Source organism: Strigops habroptila, chromosome Z (genome assembly GCF_004027225.2).
Source record: "Strigops habroptila isolate Jane chromosome Z, bStrHab1.2.pri, whole genome shotgun sequence".
Classification (NCBI taxonomy): Eukaryota; Metazoa; Chordata; class Aves; order Psittaciformes; family Psittacidae; genus Strigops; species Strigops habroptila.
The window spans coordinates 35,617,392-35,639,888 of record NC_044302.2 but is presented as its reverse complement, the minus strand read 5'-3'; the positions used below and the strand labels follow the sequence as shown (position 1 = coordinate 35,639,888).

The following is a 22,497-nucleotide window of genomic DNA, read 5'->3' as shown; positions in this document are numbered from 1 at the left end:
AGGATAAAAATCAAGGAACAGTATTAGTCATCTCGATGCTGTTAGAGTTCAGCCCTATGAAGCCCAGAGGCAAAAGTCTGGATGGCCAACTAATTTTCATACTTCATGTTAGTCTTTCAAGACTAGTTTAAACAGCTTCAGTAAAGAATCTTCCACAGGAAAATCATATGAAAGAAAGGTACACTTAAAGCATGTACTTTGCATCCCAGTTTGAACTGAAATCATTGCCAGGATGGCATACCACTATCTCACCTCAATTACATGGCACGGCAAATCCTGACATGACTCCCAGTCAAGATAGAGCCCTCCATGAAGTCTGACCCTATACAATAAATGAACAATTTCAGAGTTCCATAACGCTCATTTCGTTTTCCAGTCTCCTCTTCAATTTTTTGAGGTCAGTTCGTGTTCCATTAATAACTCCTCTTTTGGAGTGAATGAAGATGTTCACTTCTAAATGACAGAGGGATCAGATTAAAAAGTATTGCTTCCCAGCAGAGGAGAGTTCTAACAAAATTCAAGGTTATGGGAAACGCAAAATCAAGGATAATGGACTTCTGCATTTTCTTTGAAAAATTTAAAAGTGAGAAAAAATATTCTCAGAGTGGCTTTTCTATCTCCATTATTCACAGAAGTGCAGTATGGCAGCTGAGGAAGAAAGGAGGATCTTTCTTCTGTCATGTTATTAGAAGGGTGACCCTGAGAAGATGCACCCTCTAAGAAGAGTTTAGCTAGAGAAAAATGAGAATGTATCAAGTGACCTGTAGCTACTACGAGACATTTACTAGCAATTACGGACTGCAGCTGTTGGCAGAAGTTTGACATTCTGAGAAGAGATGTGGAGTCAGCCTCAATTTGTACCAGGGGAGGTTTAGATTGGATATTAGGAAAAATCTCCTCACCAAAGGGGTTGTCAAGCTCTGGAACAGGCTGCCCAGGGAAGTGGTGAAGTCATCATCCCTGCAGGTATTTAAAAGATCTTTAGATATGGTCCTTAGTGACATGGTGGACTTGTCAGTGTTAGGTTTACAGTTGGTCTGTATGATCTTCAAGGTCTTTTCCAACCTAAATGACTCTATGATTCTATCCATGCAAAACTGAAAATGCTCTATTTACCATTAGACTCCAAACTGTTATGCCCTACATCTTCCATCACTCTTTGGAAAGACTTCTTACCTAGATTCAGAATGCTACGTTGTCCATTGCTGATACAAGCTGGAATAAGTATTTCCAAATTAAAAATTAAGTAAGTCTTACATTAGGCTTCTAAATACCTATAATTAATTTCATTTTCAGCAGGGAACACTCTCTGGTGATTTCCATTCCCTAAAAGTCATTATATGTGGAAAAACTTGCAAATTACCTTCTCATTCATCTGAGGTATGCCTGCATGTGCCTGAGTGTGTGCATGCACACACACGTGTATTTAAGGCATCTACATGAATTACAGAGAGTTCACAATAGCAACTCTTACTTTTTTAGGGACAACACTAAGCACAGTTATTTTCAGTCAACACTGTCACCTGTCTTACTTCCAAGCAGTTAAACAACACTGAGTTTTTCTACAATAAAACTGATACCGTAATGTAAGGTCATAGATGAACACTGACACAATGAAAGCTGACAGAAAGGACTAACAATCCAAGGAGCTAGCACTCAAATTATTCATTAGTAGACACTGAAACACTCCTAATAGAGCTTAGTCAGGCTGAATGGACATAATTTAGGCATGAATTCTACTGTCCAGTAATGACGATATTTCTTCCTGCCATTCAGTCACATGCACTTCTCTTACAAGCTATACAAATTGCTACCTGAAGAATTTCCAGCACCACCAGAAAACAGCAGATCTGATCCAAGACTTGACATCTTCATTCACCACTTCCATACCAAAAACTATGCCTATAACAGCAAATATGTTTTCTCAATCTATTAGCTAGGAATTCGACTTCTATCCCTCACCTTCCCAAACTGTTCTGTCCCTTGCACTGATCATCAAAGAGACAAATGAACTGATTTGTCACAGCATGGAGATGTGGAATAATTTCACAAAATTTTTGCTTATCTTTAATCATACAAATTTTTCCTCGGCTGGACGTACAGTAGCTAACACCATGTGGACAGACATAAAAACTAGTAAAAATACGTGATGACGTTCACATTGTCCAAACTGTGATAAAGTACAGTAAAAGGAAGGCATAGGATGAAATCTCACAGAGGAACAGCAGTCACCTGCTTCTGCTTCACTCTTCCCTCAGATCTACTATTTACAGGCATCTGCCTCAAGGGGCAGGAGAGAACCTTGTTACTTGTTTTTTACCAAATGAAAAATATTCTGTGTTGAAGACATCTCTACAGCATTCTGCAGCACAGGATGGCTATAATAGTGAATAGCAGCTGCACTGTGATTATAAAAATCGTAATTCTGTAAAGAGTTGGTGTCTACTGAACAAACAGCCTGTGATAAATCTGTTGTTGAACTAACTGCAGTTTTACCAACGCTAAAACCATTCTCTATTCGGAAGATACATGGAAAAAGTCTCCAAACCTCCCAAAATGAAGAGAGGGGACAGAAGAGATTATGGAACAGATAAAATGACCAAGAACACATTATGGGCACTGATTGAGACTCACTTAATGGGTTAACTTGAATTCATGAAAGAAATAGCTCAAATTAAGGTGATATGTAACCTCTTGTACACCACCCAGCCTTTTTAGTTCGGAAAGAAATATTATGAGAGACATCTGGAGGACTGTATGCTTGCTCTATATTGCTGAAGTCATTTAAAGCTCTAAGACAGGATCTGTGGATATATGGATATGTATGATAACCTGGGGAAGAATCAATGTGGCTTCTAGAATGGGAAGCCACGTCTCAAAACCACACAACTTCTTTGAAGGATTTGGCAAGCATTTGAATAATGGATATTTGATTGAGTAGTCTACCTGGATTTTAAAAAATTATTTGACCCTCACCAATAAGGTCTCTCACCGAAGGTTCCTGAGGAAGCAACAGAGGACAAAATTAATAAGTAGTTGTTTTAGAGATACAAAAAAAGGAAGGAGTAAGTGCTCAGTTTTCACAGTGCACAGCGGTCATCAGTAAGTCCGATGGACCAGAGCTGGTGTCTGCTACTCGAGAAGACAGTACAGGGGCTGAGATGAGAAATGAGATGACACTAGTTGCATGGGGGTTTTTTTATAATCAAAGTTCTTCATAAGAATAAATTTCTGCCCTACTGAAGAGCTTGCAAGAGGACTTTAATGAGATCCAGTGATGAGGTATTAAATGGCAAGTGAAATTCCATGTAAATAAATACAAAATTATGAATATTGCACACAATCCTAATTTCATGTATTAAGCAGCTAAGTGTACTATTATCACAAGAAATCATTCAATCTAGTGCAAGTTCCACAAATTATCAATTCCATGTCCAATCGTAGTAAAAAAAGGACAAAAAAAACCCCAACCAACCAAAAAACACCCACAAAAAGGCAACCTGAAAAGCAACAACTGCTAAGAAGTATTAAGCATTACTCCCTGAATAAATTCAATGCATGAATATCTCCATCTGTAGAGATATTCAAAACTCTACTGCACACAGTCCTGGGAAACCTCTGCTTAAGCTGGGAAGTTGGACTAGATGATCTTCAGAGGTCCCTGCCAATTTTACCCCTTCTGCGATTCTGTGTTACACCCTGAGCGCTGCAAGCAAATCTACATTACTATTCTGATTATGAGAAACAAAGCTGAAGCTTCAGATTTGGCTTCAGATTTCTGAAGGTTGAGGGACTACTCTAGGCAAGCACCCTTAGATGCTTGACCTGTTCTTACACTGCTTTCTCGGTACGTGCTTCTCACTACAGCTGGAGACAGGGTATTGGCCTAAACAGACCTTTGATCTGACTCAGCACAGCCATTCTTACACTACAAAGGCTCAAACAATTTAGGATGACCAGTTCATTTCAAATTTATGTTGCAAAAGTATATGCATACATTCATCAGTATAGAGAAAACTGGATTTTCAGATGTGATTTTTTTCTTTTTTTGATTCTGAAATGGCTGAAAGTTCTGAAAACATATACTTACTCTTTCCAAACAAGAGGTCTCCTTTCTCCACAAACAGAATGGAAAACATATCTATGCTATCATTAGAGTTGATTCTTACCAAAAGGCAAATTTTAAAAGGACAACGCACATATTCAGTGCACTACATGGTCATCTCTGAGAGCAACGGCCCCAGTTTAGAGACATTTTCCACTAGCCAGGCATTAAGGTTGCAAAAGAACAGAACATCGGCCCCCAAAGAGATTTTTACTTCAATTTGAGATAAGGATGTGACTAGGAGAACTTGGCTAATCCCTTGGTGATGTCAACAGATCAATATTCAACTTACTGCTATTGGCAAGTGGACACTGAAAATCAATACAGTTATTCTGAAGATAAGCAGAAAGAACTCTCCCGAGTCATCAAGACAGCTCCTGGTAAAATGGGCAACCATGTCGTATAGTCTCTTTCACAAAATGATCACATACCAATTTTAGGCACATTTCTTGTCTCTGCTGCTCATATTGAAAAGGTCATTACAGAACTACTGATGGTTAGATACTTTCTCCTAAATTACAGTTTTTGTCATAATCCTGGTCAAGTTACTTCTCTCCTCCTTTGAATGCAGGAGTCATCCTTAAATTTCAGTGAATTATTCTACATTACAGGTGTGGTTCTCTGTTGGAGGACTATCATCACCTTTCCCCAGCACCATCTGTTGGACTAAAGAAACCCAATTCCTCCACATTACATTTTCAGAGGAAAAATTTACAAATAAGTTTAAAAAGGATTTTTTGTAATAGACACAAAGGCAAGCATTTTATGCTACTGTTGCAGTCACTTTTCACAACTGAAATTATTATCCTGGCTGGATAAAATCTGGGACAAATGAGGTCCTATAACTCACAGACCCACATAATTTTCAAGAGCCATTTAAAAACATGCTATTTTTCATTTTTATTTTCCATTTTTATTTGACAGTTACTGGAGCTGAGTCCTTCTACATTCAGGAATCATTAAATTTATTCTCAATCCACATTCAAAAAATGGGAGAAGGAAGATGGGATGGTAGAAACCTACCTGCATAATGAAATCTAATCCCTCACTTTCCCTGAAATATCAGGATTTCTGTCAGCTTTCTGGCTAGCATACTAATTTTAACCTGTTTGCCCAATTTTTCAGCTTCTGAAGTTTGCACCCATTAAATACAGTGGAAAATATTTCTTTCTCTTTGCAAAAAGATGATTGAGAGCACTTTCTAAAGAAAGTACTACAAGCTGGGGGGAAGGAAGGTGAGAATAATCATAGCATCCTTAGCTAAAGGAGCAAGGAGTCACCAAAAGAACATAAACAAACAGATTCATCCTTGGTACAGACAATGCTGCAATAATTCTGATTTTTTCAGTTTCGGTGGGATAATGGTATAAAGGGGAACAGTTTTACAAACGACTTGCTTTTAAGATTTTCTTCTCCCTCTCAAGAAAATTTGCCTATGCAATCTAACCTTCAACAAAAGCTTGCCAGAAACACACTGCTCTTTACTTCAGTGTTTCTATGTTTTTCAACATGCATGTTTGAGCAATATTCCTTGGCTTGTTAAACATCTCATTAATTATTGACTTTGGCATAAACTTGGGAGTATGCTGATTCAGGTGGGAAGGCACTGGCAATATGAGAGAGGAAAATAATATCAGGAAGGAAAAACTCCACTTGCTGCCTGGGGAGCAGGAGTAAGAGAAAAGAGATAAAATTTAGCTGTATTAACTGCAAGGTCATGCATTACAGACAAATAATAATTTTCCTATAAAATGTAAGTCTCATCAGTTGCAAACAGAGCAGGAAAATGGAAGACATACAGTTTGGGCAATGGACAACAAGACAGCTACAAACTATCAATATAGCAGCTGTAAGAAAGGCAAATGTGTTCCTGTCCCATTCAATAATGTCTACTGTTCTTATTAAAGAAGTCTGAGAATTTTATAACTGGAGTCAGTGGATAAACACTGCTCCTGCAACCTCCATATGTTCCGGTAGGGAAATAAATCCTATGAAAGCTTAAGCACTTTTGGTGTAACTTGTAAAACACAGTCTAAGCAGGAACAAAAGACAGAAGGTGGAAACAGTCAGAAGAGAGACCTGCAACAAAATTCTCATAAGGCACCATGCTACAAGAGATAAATATAATTTGTTCCTTCAATCTGGATTCTTTGAGTCAAGGATGTCTTTAATAAACACAAAATGTGTAAAATGTGAAAGTGCTTATAAATTTTAATTCAAAATTGGTGAAAAATTCCATGCTGTGAAACTGCCCGTTATCCACATCCTGCCAATATTTCAATTGCTCACCCTAACTCAAACCAAAAACAAATGCAAAAATACTAAAATTTATCATGGGATGGAAATTCTGGAGTTTCTTAAATCTGCCAGTTCACCAAGATATGAATACGTGGATAAAACAAACTTTAACAGGCATGACTCTCAAGCATGATATACGGTCTTCCAGTGGCCATGTGCCGTTGTGGATAACTAATAGCTTGCTAATCATTATTATCCTGTTTTGGCTGTGACTAGGGAAAGCCACAATCAAATGGTCCTACTAGTTATTCAATACAGTTAATAAGAAGTACCATGGCAAATTATCTAAACAGACTATCAAGTAAGTATTTATTGTATTCATTCAAAAATAGCAAACATAGCCAGTTCACAAAATAGGGACTGGCAGGAGACAAAAAATAAGATATGTTGGGCTACTTATTTGAAGAATAAATTGCCAGCTCTAATTTAGACAGTTATCTGCAAGGGAAATACATATGATTGTTTCCATCACAAATGACATTTCATCTTTTCTATAGTCATGCAGAAAAAGAATGTGAAGAGGTTAAAATGTGTGGAGCTAATAAATAAATGTGACAAGAACAATAAAAATGGATGAGGCTAGATCAAACCAGCTGAAGCTACTTTACAGTAACATGGGCTATTATCTTTTAACTAGGCAAGCTGAAGATTCAAAGGGTCAAAAAGATACTGTTGCACCAAGGAGGATGATAAGCAGAGGAGATGACCACGGTTGTTTTGTTATTTGAAATGAATGATTCTCTGACAATAGAAGAGTATTCTCTTTATGTACTGCAAATCCAATAAAATCTGAGCAAGTTTTTATAGTAATGAATAAAGCTACCTTTTCCACTCAATTTTATTCCTGTTCTACCTACTTTTGAACACCTATAATATGAATTATGCATAAAGAAGGGATTTGAATTTAAATTAAAAAAAAAAATTTACCTGCATATTTATTATGGAGATACTGCGGAGATGGTGTCATCTCTGTAAGAGTCAGAACAGAAAACATGCCAGTGAATTTTAGGGTATCGCTTTTCATTACAGATTTCTGATTACAAGTTGCCCCAGTCTGGCCATTGATTACTGATCTTAATAAGCTTTCATCAAATATTAATGAAATCCCATGAAGTCAGCAGGTAAAAACATTAATGCACACATACCTTGCATTTCTCTGAATTTAAGAATATGAAAACAATGCCAGAGTTCTCAGCATGTTTTGTGTTCAGCTTTAGCAGATCATTATTGTGCAATACAGAAAGTTGATAATCACATACTCTCCAATAGGAAAACAAACATCTGAACAATCAGAATTGTGGTTCATTAATCTAGAAAATATGCCAATAGGCTAAAAAGCAAGGAAGAAAAAAGTCAGTACTCATCCATGGCAGACTTTGAGTCTTTATAAGCCTTACCAAGACATCCATTTTCTCTGCAAAAGTATAAAACTATGTAATACCACCACATTTAAAAATAAAAAAAAAAAAAAAGGAGGGGAAAAAAAATCAATGCGTGTCAAAAGAATTTAAATAATTTCTGGCCCAAACCAAGGTTTTAAAACACTTTCATTGGTCCAAAATGTTAGACACCCAATAAATCAGAAATAGCAAACACCATCTTGCATACACAGAGAATCTGAAAGAGGTACTTTCTCAAGTTTGAATGAAATTCAAACAACTAATCTCCACCTAATAAAAGCATCTAGAATGTCTCAGTATCAACTGAAAGTTGCACAACTCATGGCCAGCCTTCCACAGAAGGGGTATGAAAGTCCATTCCTTTCAACATAGTATTAAATTTTTTTACAGCTAGACACAAAATAAGATCACAGCACATTCTTTTGTACTGGCAGGTGCCTCTGTTAACAAGGATTCTTTAAGGAAAAATCAGTACATTATTTCAGAAATATTTCAAGATAATACCAGACTTCTTATTCCATGGATATTCATTGAGACTTCACACACTTTTTTATTTCCATTCATTAGTGAGTGCAAAATTGTTCATTAAAAATAACTACATTAAATTGGAATTTTTGCATTTCATTTCTGACCTAATCCCAACTTCTTTACATGAATTTGTCTACTAATGTCAGCATTTGATTTTTTTAATAAATGAACAAATGTCAACGAGCAGTTCACAATTTGTGGTGACTGATCTGATTGACTGACACGCCCCCTAAGTCACATGAGGCCATGCTGCCTCATTACAAAACATAAAATGAAGATATTTGTAGAACATTGTAGAACATTTTTGTTCATGCATTACTCAGTTCTGCTAAACTGTGGAGCAGTTGGGGTCACAGTCAATTCGGTATTTTAATTTGCATATCAGTTCCCAAAGGCAGTGAATGTGGCAGACATGCATATGCTGTGAAGATCGAAAAGATCAAAACCAAGTAACAATACTGGTACATTTATGATAATCCGAATTAAGAAGAATAAATACCTGTAGGAGAGAAAAATTATTGCCAGGGGGTGGGGGGCAGTGAGTGGAAGCAGACACACACCACGTTTTAGAATGATACCTCTTCCTTAAACCCAACCAAGTGCTTTTTTTTTTTTTTCCACAATGCCTTGAGAGGAGCCAGAAGAAAGATTCATCACATGTTTCTAGTGAGAAGAGTCTGGGGAAAAGGACTGTAGAGATGACATCAGTTCTGAGGTAAAGTTGCAGTTCTGGCATCTTATCTGTGGCATATGGATGCTCACAGCAAGGTATGCATTGGAGCACATACTATACATTTGTTGATTGGCTTAAATTTTAACGTTGTTTTTTGAGGCTGTGCATTATAAAACCTGGTCTTGCTTTTACCATTGCTTTATACCCCCAAAGAAGCCATCATAAATAGATAGTTAACTGTCAAAGGGCAGCATGTTTTTTTGTTGTTTTTTTTTTCCTCAACACAGTTCCCATCTTTCATATCTTTTATTTTACATTTTATGGTTCTTGAGTTCTAGCATGGGTAACTGCATGTGTGAAAGGAGGACAACTTAAAAGCTACAGGATTATGTTGTTCAGGCGATTAGTTCACTTGTGTCAGAATTAGCATAGTTCCAACCATGTAATTTGGTGGTTCATGCCAAGTAATTTCTTTCCTGTTATCGCTTGCTATAAAAATACTTATTCAGTTTCAGACGTACTGTCTCTCTAACAAGCTATAAGAATGACTTCATTATGTTTGACCCCTACTATCGAGTATTTTTATCTATGTATGTACAACACATATGAACCATCAGTCAGAGTTAAGATTGAATAAAAAGAAAGAACACATACTCCCTTGTGCTTTCACAATGAAGCAGAATTTAAACATATAAACTTGTGTATTTGCTGTTGACTTCCTTATTTACGCATCCTTACCATGCTTCATATCCCCACAATAAGTAGATTTTTATTAACTGAACAATCACTAATTTCGCAAGGGATATTATTTTTACAGTACAGTGACACTCACGCTGAGAAAGGGTAATTAAACATTTTTTGTATTTCCATTTGGATACAGTGATGCTGCTCTTCGTTCTTGGTTTGTCCAATGTCTTTTTTAGTATTCATAATTGCCCTGTCTGCCCCATTTAAAAAAAATGGGTACAAATGACAGCTTTTACAACCAGTCATTAACTCATTTCAATAACTTGAAAATAAAGAAGTAAAAACTCTTTAATATAATTTTTGTTATTAATAGCTCCTTTTTAAGTACAAGAAAGCTGAGAAAATTACACAGAATGATCACTTGGTCATTCCAGCTACTCAAAACTGCTTCAGCATTCCTATTATAGAAAAAAGGTAACAGCTCAATTTATTGACAGAGCAATGCATTGAGTATACAACTTCATAAGAATACAGAGATAATGCAATACTCTGCAACGACTACTTTTCCACTGCCCACTCTAAGTAGTGAATCTTGATTTATATGATATGCATTCCATTTAGCTTCTAAGTTAATTAAAACCTGAGCAGGCTGACATTGACCTGTGCGTTGTGTTCAATGCGTGGTACCACAAGCACCCTACTAATCATCTTAAAGATTAACTACATTAGACTCAAATGCAGTACCACCAGCACATATAATCTAGGTATGCACTAGCAAGAAGTGCAGCGCAGTATGAGCACACCAGTATTACAAATGGTGGCAACATGCTGGTATCAACACATAAACTTTCAAGCAGGTTTCATGTCAGATGAGCCCTAATCTGGTCATGTGAACTGGTTGTTCATAAAAGGTTTGAGTGGATTAAGTGCTCCTGAAGTGCATCTTCTGGTTCAGCTACATTCAGTCTGTTCTGTGCACTCCAAGAACACCCCTTGATGCAAAGCAAAGCACAGTGAGAGGCGATAATTGGGACATTTGTTTCATCAAAGTCACCCCTGATACAAATTAAAACTTCAGTGTAGATGCACCCACAAATTGCTTTTTAAAAATAGAACTGGTATAATACAATGTTACAAATAAAATCTTACTGCTTCTGTAATCGGAGACACAAAAATACATGGTTTTATCAGTAGCTTATTTAAGTTCATATTTAGAAGAAGAAGAAAAGCTTTCTTCAAACTATTTTTTATATAATACAGTTATCACTTAGATCACAGAATCATAGAATATCTCAAGATGATCCCACAAGGATCATCGAGCCTAATTCCCTGCTACTTGCAGGACTACTTTACACTAAACACACGAGTAACAGCATTGTCCAGACACTCCTTGAACTCTGGCCAGCTTGGTGCCATGAGCACTTCCTCAGAGAGCCCATTTCAGTGGCTGACCAACCTCTCAGTGAAGAACCTTTTCCTGACGCCCAACCGAACTTCCCCTGGCTCAGCTTCATTTCATTTCCTCATGTCCTGTCACTGGTCACCAGACAGAGGAGATCAGCACTTTCACTTCCGCTGTCCTCTGTGAGGAAGCTGTAGACTGCCATGAGGTCACCCTCAGCCTTCTCTTCTCCAGGTTGAACAAACCAAGTGGCCTCAGCTGCCCCTCCTAAGTCTTGCTCTTGAGGCCTTTCACCATCTTGGTCAGCCTCCTCTGGACACACTCCCATAGCATCCTTCTATCGAGGTGCCCAAAGCTGCACATGGTACTTGAGGTGAGGCCACACTGACATTACTAATTGTACTAAAATCCAAGCAATCAGTTTATTTACAGACACAATTATGAAACAAGCATAAACATATTCCTGATGGAAGGTAGCTACCATAGTCAGCTTCTTTGACATGACTGTCCACAAGTGTTAACAGGTAAACAGTTTGTCCATAGCTGATTGAATCAACAAACGTACTTTCCATTATGTCACAATTCCTCAGCCATAGTATCAACAGGAATCAGATATAAACCTAAGCCATTGCAAAAAATGTGTATTTTATCATCTGTTTTCTGAGACCCAGTGAACCAGGCATGAGTCTGCAGCTCAATGCAAAATTCCTGGCTGCAGCAGAACAATGGTTTTGCCACAAATCTCAACCATAAAGGGGTTTGAACAACTGTCTGTAAAACCTAAAAAACTTATTTTCTTACAAGGACTGTCAACTGTGCCAACAAATACTCAAAAAAAGCTTTCTTCTTTTCTAAATAAGAAACATGCAGAGAGTTGACGTTTAGACAAGTAACTTAGTGCCTAAGATAGATAGGCATTTGGACAACAGAGTCAATAACAATCTCCCTTGGCAAGGTTCAAAATGTCTACCCTAAGAGACCATCTCTATCCATAGTTAGAGCCTCAAGTGACTTTTTTTTCTTCTTTTTCAACATCCAGTTTTTAAATTTTGAATCAACCACACAAAACTGAAGAAAATACTCTCCCTGCACCGAATAAAGAATTTCAGTTGTCAAAACCCAGGCTATTCAGTGAAAGTTCTGGGTCATGCTCCCTAAGTGAGGAATTTAATCTGAAACACTGGATTAAGAAGCTATAGAGCTTCCACAGAAAACATTCACTGCTTCATATCAATTTTTATTTATGACTTTCTGTAGTCATGCATTTCGATAGGGACTGACTTTCCTCCTTTTAGAACAGTGTCTCACTTAACAAAAATCTGACATCCTCTTCCTGCCCAATTTAGCATTGGATTGTCTTCTCCACAACAGCACTGCTTCAGTAGAAGGAGCAAAGTACGTGTTCACCATAGCAGAGCCTGTGGTCAAATGCTTAGGACATTTTTCAAGGGAAAAGGTAAGGTGGACAGAACCCCTTCAAGAGGAAAAGGAAGATAAAATCTTCAACTAGGGTTACGCCAGCTTATGCAATGTATGAAGACAACTGTCTTCCACATCCACCTGCCACCTCAGCCACTATTACAAGGACATCATGCCCTCTGTATCTCCCATCTTCCTATGGCAAAGTGACGTCCAGCATACCTACCACAGCAGCTGCAAATGAGGCCTCAGACACAAATCTTCAACAACCTTCTCCATCACCAGGAACTGCCTGCATGAAAATGCTTCCTGCTTGCCTGAAGATGTGAGTCTAATGAGCAAGTTGTATCACGCAACAACATGACCTGGAGGATAGGCAAACCTACAAAGGCAGTTTCTGCTCAAAGATAATCCTCATCCTGTTTCAGCTAATCACTGCATGCTCACATCCAGACAGCTAACACCGTGTGCCATCAATAGCATGCCTGCATCTCTTTGGGAAATCCTCAGTTCCATTACTAAAAGTCACAAGCAAGAAAGCAAAAAAGTTACTGAAGGAGGAACTGACCTACTTTAAAAGTACCCCAAAGCAAAATGAGCACGTGATTTTCAAAATAAACATGGCAAACAGTCTGTAAAACAAATTACTTGGGAGAACAGAAAAAGGGCCCTTTTTTTTTTTTTTAATGAAGGAATGGAAGGGAAAATAATTGGTATACCTTCAAAGCAAAACCTGTTTGAACTTCAAAGCATCAAGTGCAAAACCAATCCATTTCTATAAAATGATGCTGATACAAAGGAGTTACCTGATTTCATCTACTACTGCCATTAAAAAAGTAGGTGCTACTATGACAGCACTCATAAATAGGATTGAGTGTGGCCCAGAGCAAGGACAACTCTGGAGAGATCTTATTGTAGCCTTTCAGTACTCAGAAGGCACCTGTGAGAAAGATGGGGAGATACTTTTTAGCAGGGCCTGTTGCAATGAAAGCAGAGGTAATGGTTTTGGAGCAGAAGAGGGGAGATTCAGGCTGGATGTGGGGAGGAGGTTTTTTTGCAATGAGGGTGGTAAAACACTGGCACCAGTTGCCCAGAGAGGTGGTGGATGGATGCACCATCCCTGGAGACATTCAAGGCCAGACTGGATGTGGTTCTGGGCAACCTGATCTAGTTGACCATGTCCCTGCTCACTGCAGTGGGGTTGGACTGGATGGCCTTTGGGGGTCCCTTCCAACCCAAACTATTCTATGATTCTATAAAATCTGCAGTTCAAACAACACATTGAATTTAAACTCTCTCTGTGCTAAGAACTCAAGGACAGAAACCACCTATCAACTCAAGGTAAGTTGCAAGTACTGAGCGCCTTTCAGTTTCAGGTCATCTGCAAGGATCACACAATTGAAAGACTGCCCACGAAGGCAAAGGTAATCTTGGAAGATCCTGATTTATCATTTTTACACAAAGAAAAATGCCTGTAATTTTTCTTGGGGGGTTTTGGTGGTTTGTGGGTTTTGGGCGGTTTTTTTGGGTTTTGGCAGGTTTTTTTTGGTTGGTTTTTGTGGGGTTTGTTGTTATTCTTATTTTATTTAACCTAAAAACCCTAAGGTATACTTCCAGCTGCTCTTGACCATTTAATAGATCTAAAATATGCCTACAATAATAAAACTAGACAGTTTCAATTCAAATAGTTATGTAGTTTGGTGCAAGAGAGTGAATGCTAAGTAAAATCCCATAACTAAAATTCTCACAAATTCCTTTTTCATCATATTGCTGAGTATAAAAAATTGTTACTGAATTTCTGACCGTTTTTAGACTAATCCTGAATTCAGAAACTCTGTACCAAAAGATACACCATGGGTTATATAAGGCTAACAAAAGGTTTTAGTCTTTAAGTAACATAAAAGTTTAGAACCTATAATTATTAAAATCTTTTTCCAAGGGAAAGTCAAAAATAATCTTTTAGATTAAATACACTCACAACAAAATTCCATTGTCCACAATTGACCAGTGTTGCAACACTCAGAGAAGGAACAGATACTCTTTGTAAAACAAAGACCAAAATTTAATATTGACAGCATTTTGAACTCCAGTTACGTGGTACACACACACACGCTCTCCTCTCCCGTTACCCCTCCCTCCCTCACATTGTCAGAAATGGACTAAAAGGAAGGTGAACTAGCTAGGATTTCAGCTGGACAGAAAAATAGGTCTCCTGGGTCAGAATAAAAGCCTGTCTAGCCCAGAATACCGTCTCTTAACAATGGCTAAACACAGATGTCTCAAGAAAAACATAGGAGTAGAGCAAACCTATCAGTACTGTCAAAGAATATTCTCACAATATTCAACAACTTGCAGTTCAGTAGTTAGTATCTTCATGTTCAATCAGTCTTAATGGATTTCCTGAATGTAAATTTGCCTAGTTGCCCATTAAAGACAAGGAAACTTTTACCGCACATCATATCTGCTAGTGAGGAGTCCCACCATGTAACTACACAGTGTGCTGAAACGGCCTTACATATGGCTCTTTTTTGACTTGCTAGCTTTGTCAGGTGCTCTGTGGAGCTTGCATCACAGAAAACTGCAAACAAGCATCTCAACCAGGTGTTCCATCCACTCCATACGCATCTCCATAGATCTCTGTCTTAACCTCACTATAGGGTATACTAGGAAAAGAAAACCACCACATAGTTTCTCCTCCACCCCCATTTTATTTATTTAAACTGAATTTCATCCACCATTTAAATGTCCTATCAGTCCAATAAGGTCTTTCTGCAATTCTTTATAGGCAACACTGTTTTTAAAACCCTTAATAATTTAATAACACCAGAAAATATCAGTATTAAACCCCTTTATTTCTGGCCATGTTGAGCAGCACAGACACCTGAACTGATCCCTGTAGAACTCCTCTATTGAAAGTCAACTGTTTACTCCTACCCAAGCTTTTAGGTATTTATTATTTTTCTTGCTAGCAGTACCTTCCTCCTCTTCTCCCATGCCTCCTTAGTTGTTGTGCAAGGAAGAATTACTGACCGTCATGGATCAGGGATTTGACAGACATACTTTGCAGAAAAGACACTCCTTCCAAAGAGGAATTCCCATACTTGGCAATAGCTGTCCAAATGCATGTCTTTGCAGTTTGACAAAAGACCTCTTCCAATCTCTGTATTTGTTAAAGATATTTTAGCACACTGTCTCACACTGGTTCTTGTAGTGTATTATTTTGATTTACTGCATCTGAATGGATTACATACTCACATTTTTCGGCCTCAGCCAATATACTTTCACCACCACTAACCTAAGCAATAAATATTTTTTCATAGATGTACCCAAAATCATCTCCAAAATTAAAAGGTTGGAGACAAGGTTACCAAGAGAAAACAATACAGTTTTATATTACATTTAGGAACCAAGAGGGACTGTTGGATGTCCCTTACAGATTTGTAAGATACACCTAGGCTGTCAGAGGAGGGCTGAGATAAGCATCAACACTCTGGATGCTGCCTCTTAAAAGATCTCAAAGCTAGCCTTGGGATCTAAGGACCAAGATGTCACTGCCATACCCATTAGTGCAATTTTCCCTTGCAGCATGTATTCCTCCCGAGTTTTTCTCTCTCCCTTCCCTACCTTATGGTCTTTGATTAAGATGGTTATTACCTTCTGTTTTCTTTTTGCTTTAAATCTTATTTCCTACTTCTGTCTAACAGCAGAGCAGATTTAGTAGCTGGCATCTCTACACTAGCTGGGTGTGGTTATCTTCCTTATTCAATCCTTTTGTTAGGTTTTCAGCATCTACTGTCTCACCTTGCAAAGCAAAAAAACCCACTGCACCTCAGCTTTCATTAACTCTTGCTTCCTTAGACAGGAGAGTTCTCCTTTTAAAATCCCTTCCCAAGCTACTCAATAAAACCATGATGTATCACTGATACAGACTATTCTTAAATAAAGCCCACAGTCCCTATCATGCATGCTGAAAGGATTTTAGACAGCCCACGGGTTACAGTACTAACTCAGGTGACAGAGTTGGTATCAACTGCTGTTAATTAGCAGTATGCATTTTTTTTTTTGTCAATTCCAGACACAAAACTGACAGAACAGTATTTCCTGCTTTACATTTTTATGTTTCTGCATAGGTGTGCAGTGAAGTCAAGTATAAAGGTGGCAAGCGTACATAACCTGTGCTTATCTAATTCTGGCTAGCATGAGTAGCAACAGTGGCAAAGAGGTACCAGCAGATGCTTGAGACCTAGCCAGCAAGCCAAGAATGATATATTGTATTTCTACAGATCTTCCTGCCCCTATCAGTTACAGTACAGCAAGCACAGGTATGGTTGGTAAGCAGCAACTTTCATTGTACGCCCTTTCTGCGAAAATACAGTACCAAGGCAACCATGTTATTACCTGAAAATTTCCCACAGTCATCCAGGATTTCACTGCCATTGGATCTCTGGATCCCACTGTCATTGGCAAAACTAACAATTGCTATTTGTTACCTATTGACTTACAGATTTTAGTCATCTACTATAAACCTTTTAACCCATTAAAAAGCTGTCATTTTCCACTTTTTTTTCCACAGATTCAACATGAATCAACAACTGTAATCAGAAAGTAAAAATAGCACATTAGATATAGGCAACAGCATTTTACACTGGGCTTTGGTTTTAAAAACGCTGAACACTTGGGACCTTTAAGTTGCCAGGCAGAAGCATGTAGGGCAGAATTCAGTGCAGTAGCGCAGAATTCATGAATGAACATGCACCACTCGCTCGTCTGTGCTGCACTCCAGTGAGAAGACTCTGCTAACAGAGGCCTGTTCAGAGACTCCTGTCTAGGCTGGGAGTTTTGGCAGTGCAAGGTCCAAGGGTGCTGACAAAGGTGATAACAGTAAGAAGTCTCAAATGAAGTGAGGCTACAAATAAGCTTGCATTTTAGTGCTCTCAAAGTGATGCCTACCATTCAGCTGATACAGTATTAGGTATGCAAATATACAGGTAACCTGACCAACGTCATGTGGACCAGCACCTGCCGGAACGGACTGACACCTTCCGAACATCACTCGCTTCTCTTGAGGATTTGCACAGCGTGGCTCTCGGAGGTGTAATTTTCCTTCGAAAGCCTACACGGCGTGAAAGCCACACGCTCTCTCGCCGCCGTTCACACACACCAAAGTTCTGCCGCTCTCGCCACAGCGACCATTGCCGCCGGGGAGGGGAGCCCCAGCGCCAGCCCCGTCCCCGTCCCCGTCCCCGTCCCCGGCGCGCCTCACCGTCCCAGCTCGGACTCCAGCTCGAAGTAGTGGGCCAGGGTGTCCTTGTTGGAGCCATCGATCCAGTAGTCGGGCACAGCGGATCCAGGGCGGCCGGTGGCTGAGGAGCCGGAGGAGGAGGACGATGAGGAAGAGGATGATGAGGAGGAGGAGGAAGAGGGCATGGTGACTTTCAGCATGCCGGGACGCCTGCCGGGGGCTGCCACCTCCTCCGCTGCAGAAAACAGAAGCACAAGGTGGCTGGCGACGACTGGCCTCGCCTCGCCTCTTCCCTCTCTCCCTTCCTTCCTTCCTCCCTCTCTCCCTCTTTCTCTCTCCTTCCTTTTTTCCTTCCTTCCCTCACTTCCTCTCTCTCCTCCTCCGCGCCGGGCCGGGCCGGGCTGGGCTGCAGCAGCTGCTCCCCCAGCCCGGAGGGGCGGCGGGGACACCTCCGGGGGGACGGGCCCGGGGCGGGGCGGGGGGCGGGCAGGGCGGTGGCGGCGCAAGAAGCAGCCCCGGGCGGAGGTCGCACCGGCCGCGGTCGCCTGCAGGCCCGCTGAGGGCCCGCGGGCACTCTCCGGCGGCACGGAGCGAGCCCCAGGGCGGACTAAAAGCAGCATCCTGCTTGGAGCAGCCCAACGGACGGCGGGACCGAGCTCCAGGGGGGCACAGCTTCAGGAAGGGAGGAATGGCATCCTGGTCTGCTGCGGGTTTGGCCAAGGCCGGGAAGGATGCGTCGCCCGCGGCAAGGCGGGCGCACCCGGTTATGCTGCACCATTTTGGCAATTCCAAATCCAGGATCGGCTGTCAGGGTGCGACGCGGGAGTTCAGGATTTCTCTGTCGGCGTTCGCTGTGAAATTTGGGGAGGAGGGTGTGGAGGCAGTGACTGAACAAAACAAACGGTGCTGAGAAAGAGACTGACAAGTGCTCAAACGTGACCGCAAAAATCAAAAAAATACAGCTTCCCTTCCCAACACAGAACTTCGAGAAGCCATAAAGAAACAAAAATGCTGTGCTGCAGTGCCACTTTTAACAGGTTATGAAATCTGCAGGTTATGAAATGTATGCAGTTGTAATACACTATTTTGTATCCCTGGCTGTAAAGACCTTAGCCAGAAGTGCCTATATAAGGGCAGTTTCTGTTGGCGTAGTGCTGGAATAAAACAGCAGCAGTTGTGTGTGCCTCGCATGCGTAGTATGCCAGATCAATCCTACTCACATCCTCTCCATGCTATTACACCCACTTGTACTGTTGTGTAAGCACAGACAGGAGGTAAAACGGACTATGTGCAAGCCTGAGCAGCAGAAGTGACAGAAGCATTGTCCACCAATTTTCAATCACAATCCACTAGCCTGTTTCTAAACATTGCATTCCTTGCTCAAATAAAGCATGGTATCCTGTTCAGTGTTGTATTAATTCAGGTGTATTAATGTTTTCCAAGATGGTTTGTTTCCTCCCATAAACAAGTCTGTCTTTTACTATTCCCCAGCTTTTTTACTTAGAAGGGGGCAAGTAATATTAACTCTGAATCTCTTCATTTCTGAAAGATTTTAAAAGAGAACTGCTTCTCTCTGCTTAAGCTGTTGCTGTCCAGTATGGAATAGAAGAAATATCTGCTTAATCAGGTCTTCGTTAATGGAAAGAATAAAAAGGATAAATGAGATAAAAGATAGCTAATGCCCCTTCCTCTCAAGTTTACTTTTTGCTGTTATAAAATTAAAATGTAGATCCCCATCCTACTTTGATATTTGTATCATTTCCAAATCCCTATTTGAAAGTCAGGAAAAAGTAACCCAAAGACCTATTTTGGAAACCAAGTTCTATGCAAGCCAGTTTTACAGAAACTCCAAACTTCCTCCAAGATGAGTCTTGTGCCCAGAGCACCTACCATGACAGGGCTCAGATCAGCGCCAGTGCAGCTGACAAGCAGCCTGCTCACTGTTGCTCATGCCGCCTCCCAACTCCCCGGCTCACTCTGTCTCTGCTGGTCAGCGTGGAACTTTTCTTCATAAAGCTTTGGTTGCTAGGTGACAATGTTTCCTCTTTTCTTATGACATTTTCTGACGGCATCTCCTGAGGGAAGAAATGGTCACTGATGATGAAAACATCAGTGTGTGTGTATGATGTTTGTATGTGTGTGTATGTATGTATGTATGTATGTATGTGTGTGATCGTACACACACACACAAATGGCCTACCAGAGCACTTAGAAAACAGGTATTCACCATCATATTTTTGTTTAGTCTAATACCTAACATATTCTGTAACCCAAAGGGCACATGTTTCTGTTGTGGTGTAGTAAGATGTTATCCAGGTACTTGCAATCATATTCACATCTCAGATGATCTAGAAATGCTTACCATGAGCCTTTATGTACTCCTTAATGAATGACATAGCAGCAGGGGAATTTTTTTTTGGCACTGGGCTACCTGTGTGAAAGCATTCGACTTTCTTTAAAACGGTCTCAGAACGAGCTGGATCGCACCATTGATGACAACCTAGTACTTGAAAACTGACAGGACCTTATTCTCCATTGCTTGATCTTATTGCTTAAAAAATTAGAATAACAATTTCTGAATATGTCCATATGGAGTCAAAGAAAGTCTTCAGGTTGCACCCTGCGTGTAACCAGCACATGAATGCCTCTCAGTCTCCAGGAAACTAAAGGCAGCAGTTCAAAAGCACCGTGTTCCACACAGATCTATGTTAAGAGCATTAAGATTTGCACTGTCATTATTGGACATGAAACTAAACCACAGATAAAAGTTCATGTATGTGTTTGTGACATACTATGTGTGAAATTCTATTATAGAGCTACAAATATCATTATTTTCCTGCCACCAAACTCAGGTTACAAACTCAGAGGAAAAAGGCAAGTCAAGAAGACATGATTCTTTTACAGAAGAAGCAGTTTTTATGAATGAAAAATACATGTAAGAGATGTGCAACCTCTTGCCTCTCTCCTGCAACCCATAAATTCAAACCCAAAGCAGGAAGTCAATCTGGTATGCTGGCGCAGGTAGGACCAGTAATCTTTCTGCCAGCCTAGTTGCTGCAGTTCTGTTTTGTGAATGCCCTTGTCCTTTTGTATAGACATCACTGCATCAGGTATAAGCAGTCCACTCTTTCTAGGTTTAACTTCAGAAATAAGTACAGGATAAGAACCTTTTAAATTTGACTTGTGAAATTTTCATACAATTTTATCAAGGTACAAGGCGTCCATGCCTATGGTAGTGTCATCTATAAGAAGCAAACTGTGAGATACTGTTCTTATCAAGGAACATTTCTCTCAAAATAGTTTGCACATACTAGAGCTTCCCTCTTTTCATAGATGACCTAGTATGAGTTCCATGTTTGTACCCATGCTAAACCTGGTACTTATCTGCTATATGTGTAATGCACATTAGGTCTTCTGAAACTGAAGTTACTCACACCACATCACATATAAGTCAAGGAAGTCCAAATCAGGGCAAATCTCTTCCCTTACCTGTCACTAATTTTCCACACTGAATACAAAGCCTCGAGTTACATTCTACTTTTTGCAGTGTCTTTCATCTTGCACTTAACTTTCCGTACCTCTGGATGACTATGCAAGCTTCCATTGAATACCTGTCAGTTAGGAATAGCAAAAGCTTCTGCTAATTTCTTTGCTTTTATTTATGTAGAGGAAGCCTTATTACTTGTATCGAACAAATTCATCAGTCTCATCATCTTTCATGCTGTTTTATATGTAAATCTAAACCTACTTAATGATTTACAGAGCTGCTGGGTAAAGACAGATTCTTTCATCAGCTGTGTATGTGAAAAGATTTGGTAAATCAGGTAAGAACGAACACAGTGCAAGGAGAGGGCATCAGAAAGGATGGTGTAGTGAGGAGATGTGTTTAGGCAAGAAAACAAAGAAGAGGAATAGAGAGATCCTTTGTAGAGTGTCAATAGGGGAGGACAGTAGCAACACACCCTTTTGCTTCAACCCCACTCATACATTTTGAACTCTACTCATACATACCCCAATGTCTGGGAAAAACATACAGAGCAGTGATTGCTTGAAGATGAACTGTTAGAAAACAACATGATTCAGCCATCCCTGAAACACATTATGTGGGCCCCAGGTAACAACAGGGCAATTTTACAGTCATTGCAGAAGGACACACATAGTATGAAATAACTGTTATCTTTGCAGCATAGGCACAGCACATATCATTCCTGTCTCTCTCTAAGTCATTCACTCCTTTGATTTCTAGAATATAGAAGGATACTTGAAGCATTCCCTTTCATTTTGCAGGATCAAACAGCATCCTTTGGTTCATAAAGCTGATCCACAAGCCTACATGAGTCATTAAATCCAAATAAACCAAACCCTTAAGGGCAGGCTTCACAAACCAGAATTCACTTAATAGGACTCACAGAAGGTACACATAGCCCTTCTTGAGTGAAGCCCACTTACCTGTCTTACCCTTCTAAAAAAAAATCCCCCTGGAGGTCATCTGCCATTATTATTAGCTGCTCAAGAAATTTCTCTAGGATAAAATGGTTCCTTGTTTCTAATGCAGAACATTTTCTTTCCCCTGCTATTATGCAGTTTAAACTCATGCCATCACAGGGTGGTGGAAAAAGAACCACCTTCTCACTCCCCTCCCTGCAAAAAACCCAAAACAACCAATGAAGCGAACTCTAAAATGTACACGTAAGAATACAAACTCTCTGCCAGGGTTAAGATGATGACAGACAGAGAAAGTTG

At 39.8% G+C, this 22,497-nt stretch overlaps 1 protein-coding gene across 4 annotated transcripts in view; it reads right to left on the bottom strand.

Moving 5' to 3' along the window:
• Positions 1-19,659, bottom strand: part of CAMK4 (calcium/calmodulin dependent protein kinase IV) — a 157,026-nt gene extending 137,367 nt beyond the window's left edge. For 2 of the 4 annotated variants that reach the window (XM_030511379.1, XM_030511380.1), the window contains exon 1: positions 17,776-18,942. In XM_030511379.1, coding sequence (XP_030367239.1) covers positions 17,776-18,374 — 599 coding nt within the window. In that variant the 5' untranslated portion in view covers positions 18,375-18,942. Of the gene's footprint in view, positions 1-17,775; positions 18,943-19,644 lie in introns of those variants that run through there. The other 2 variants (XM_030511383.1, XM_030511382.1) reach the window with 2 other exon arrangements.
• Between the last annotated feature and the right edge of the window lie 2,838 nt (positions 19,660-22,497).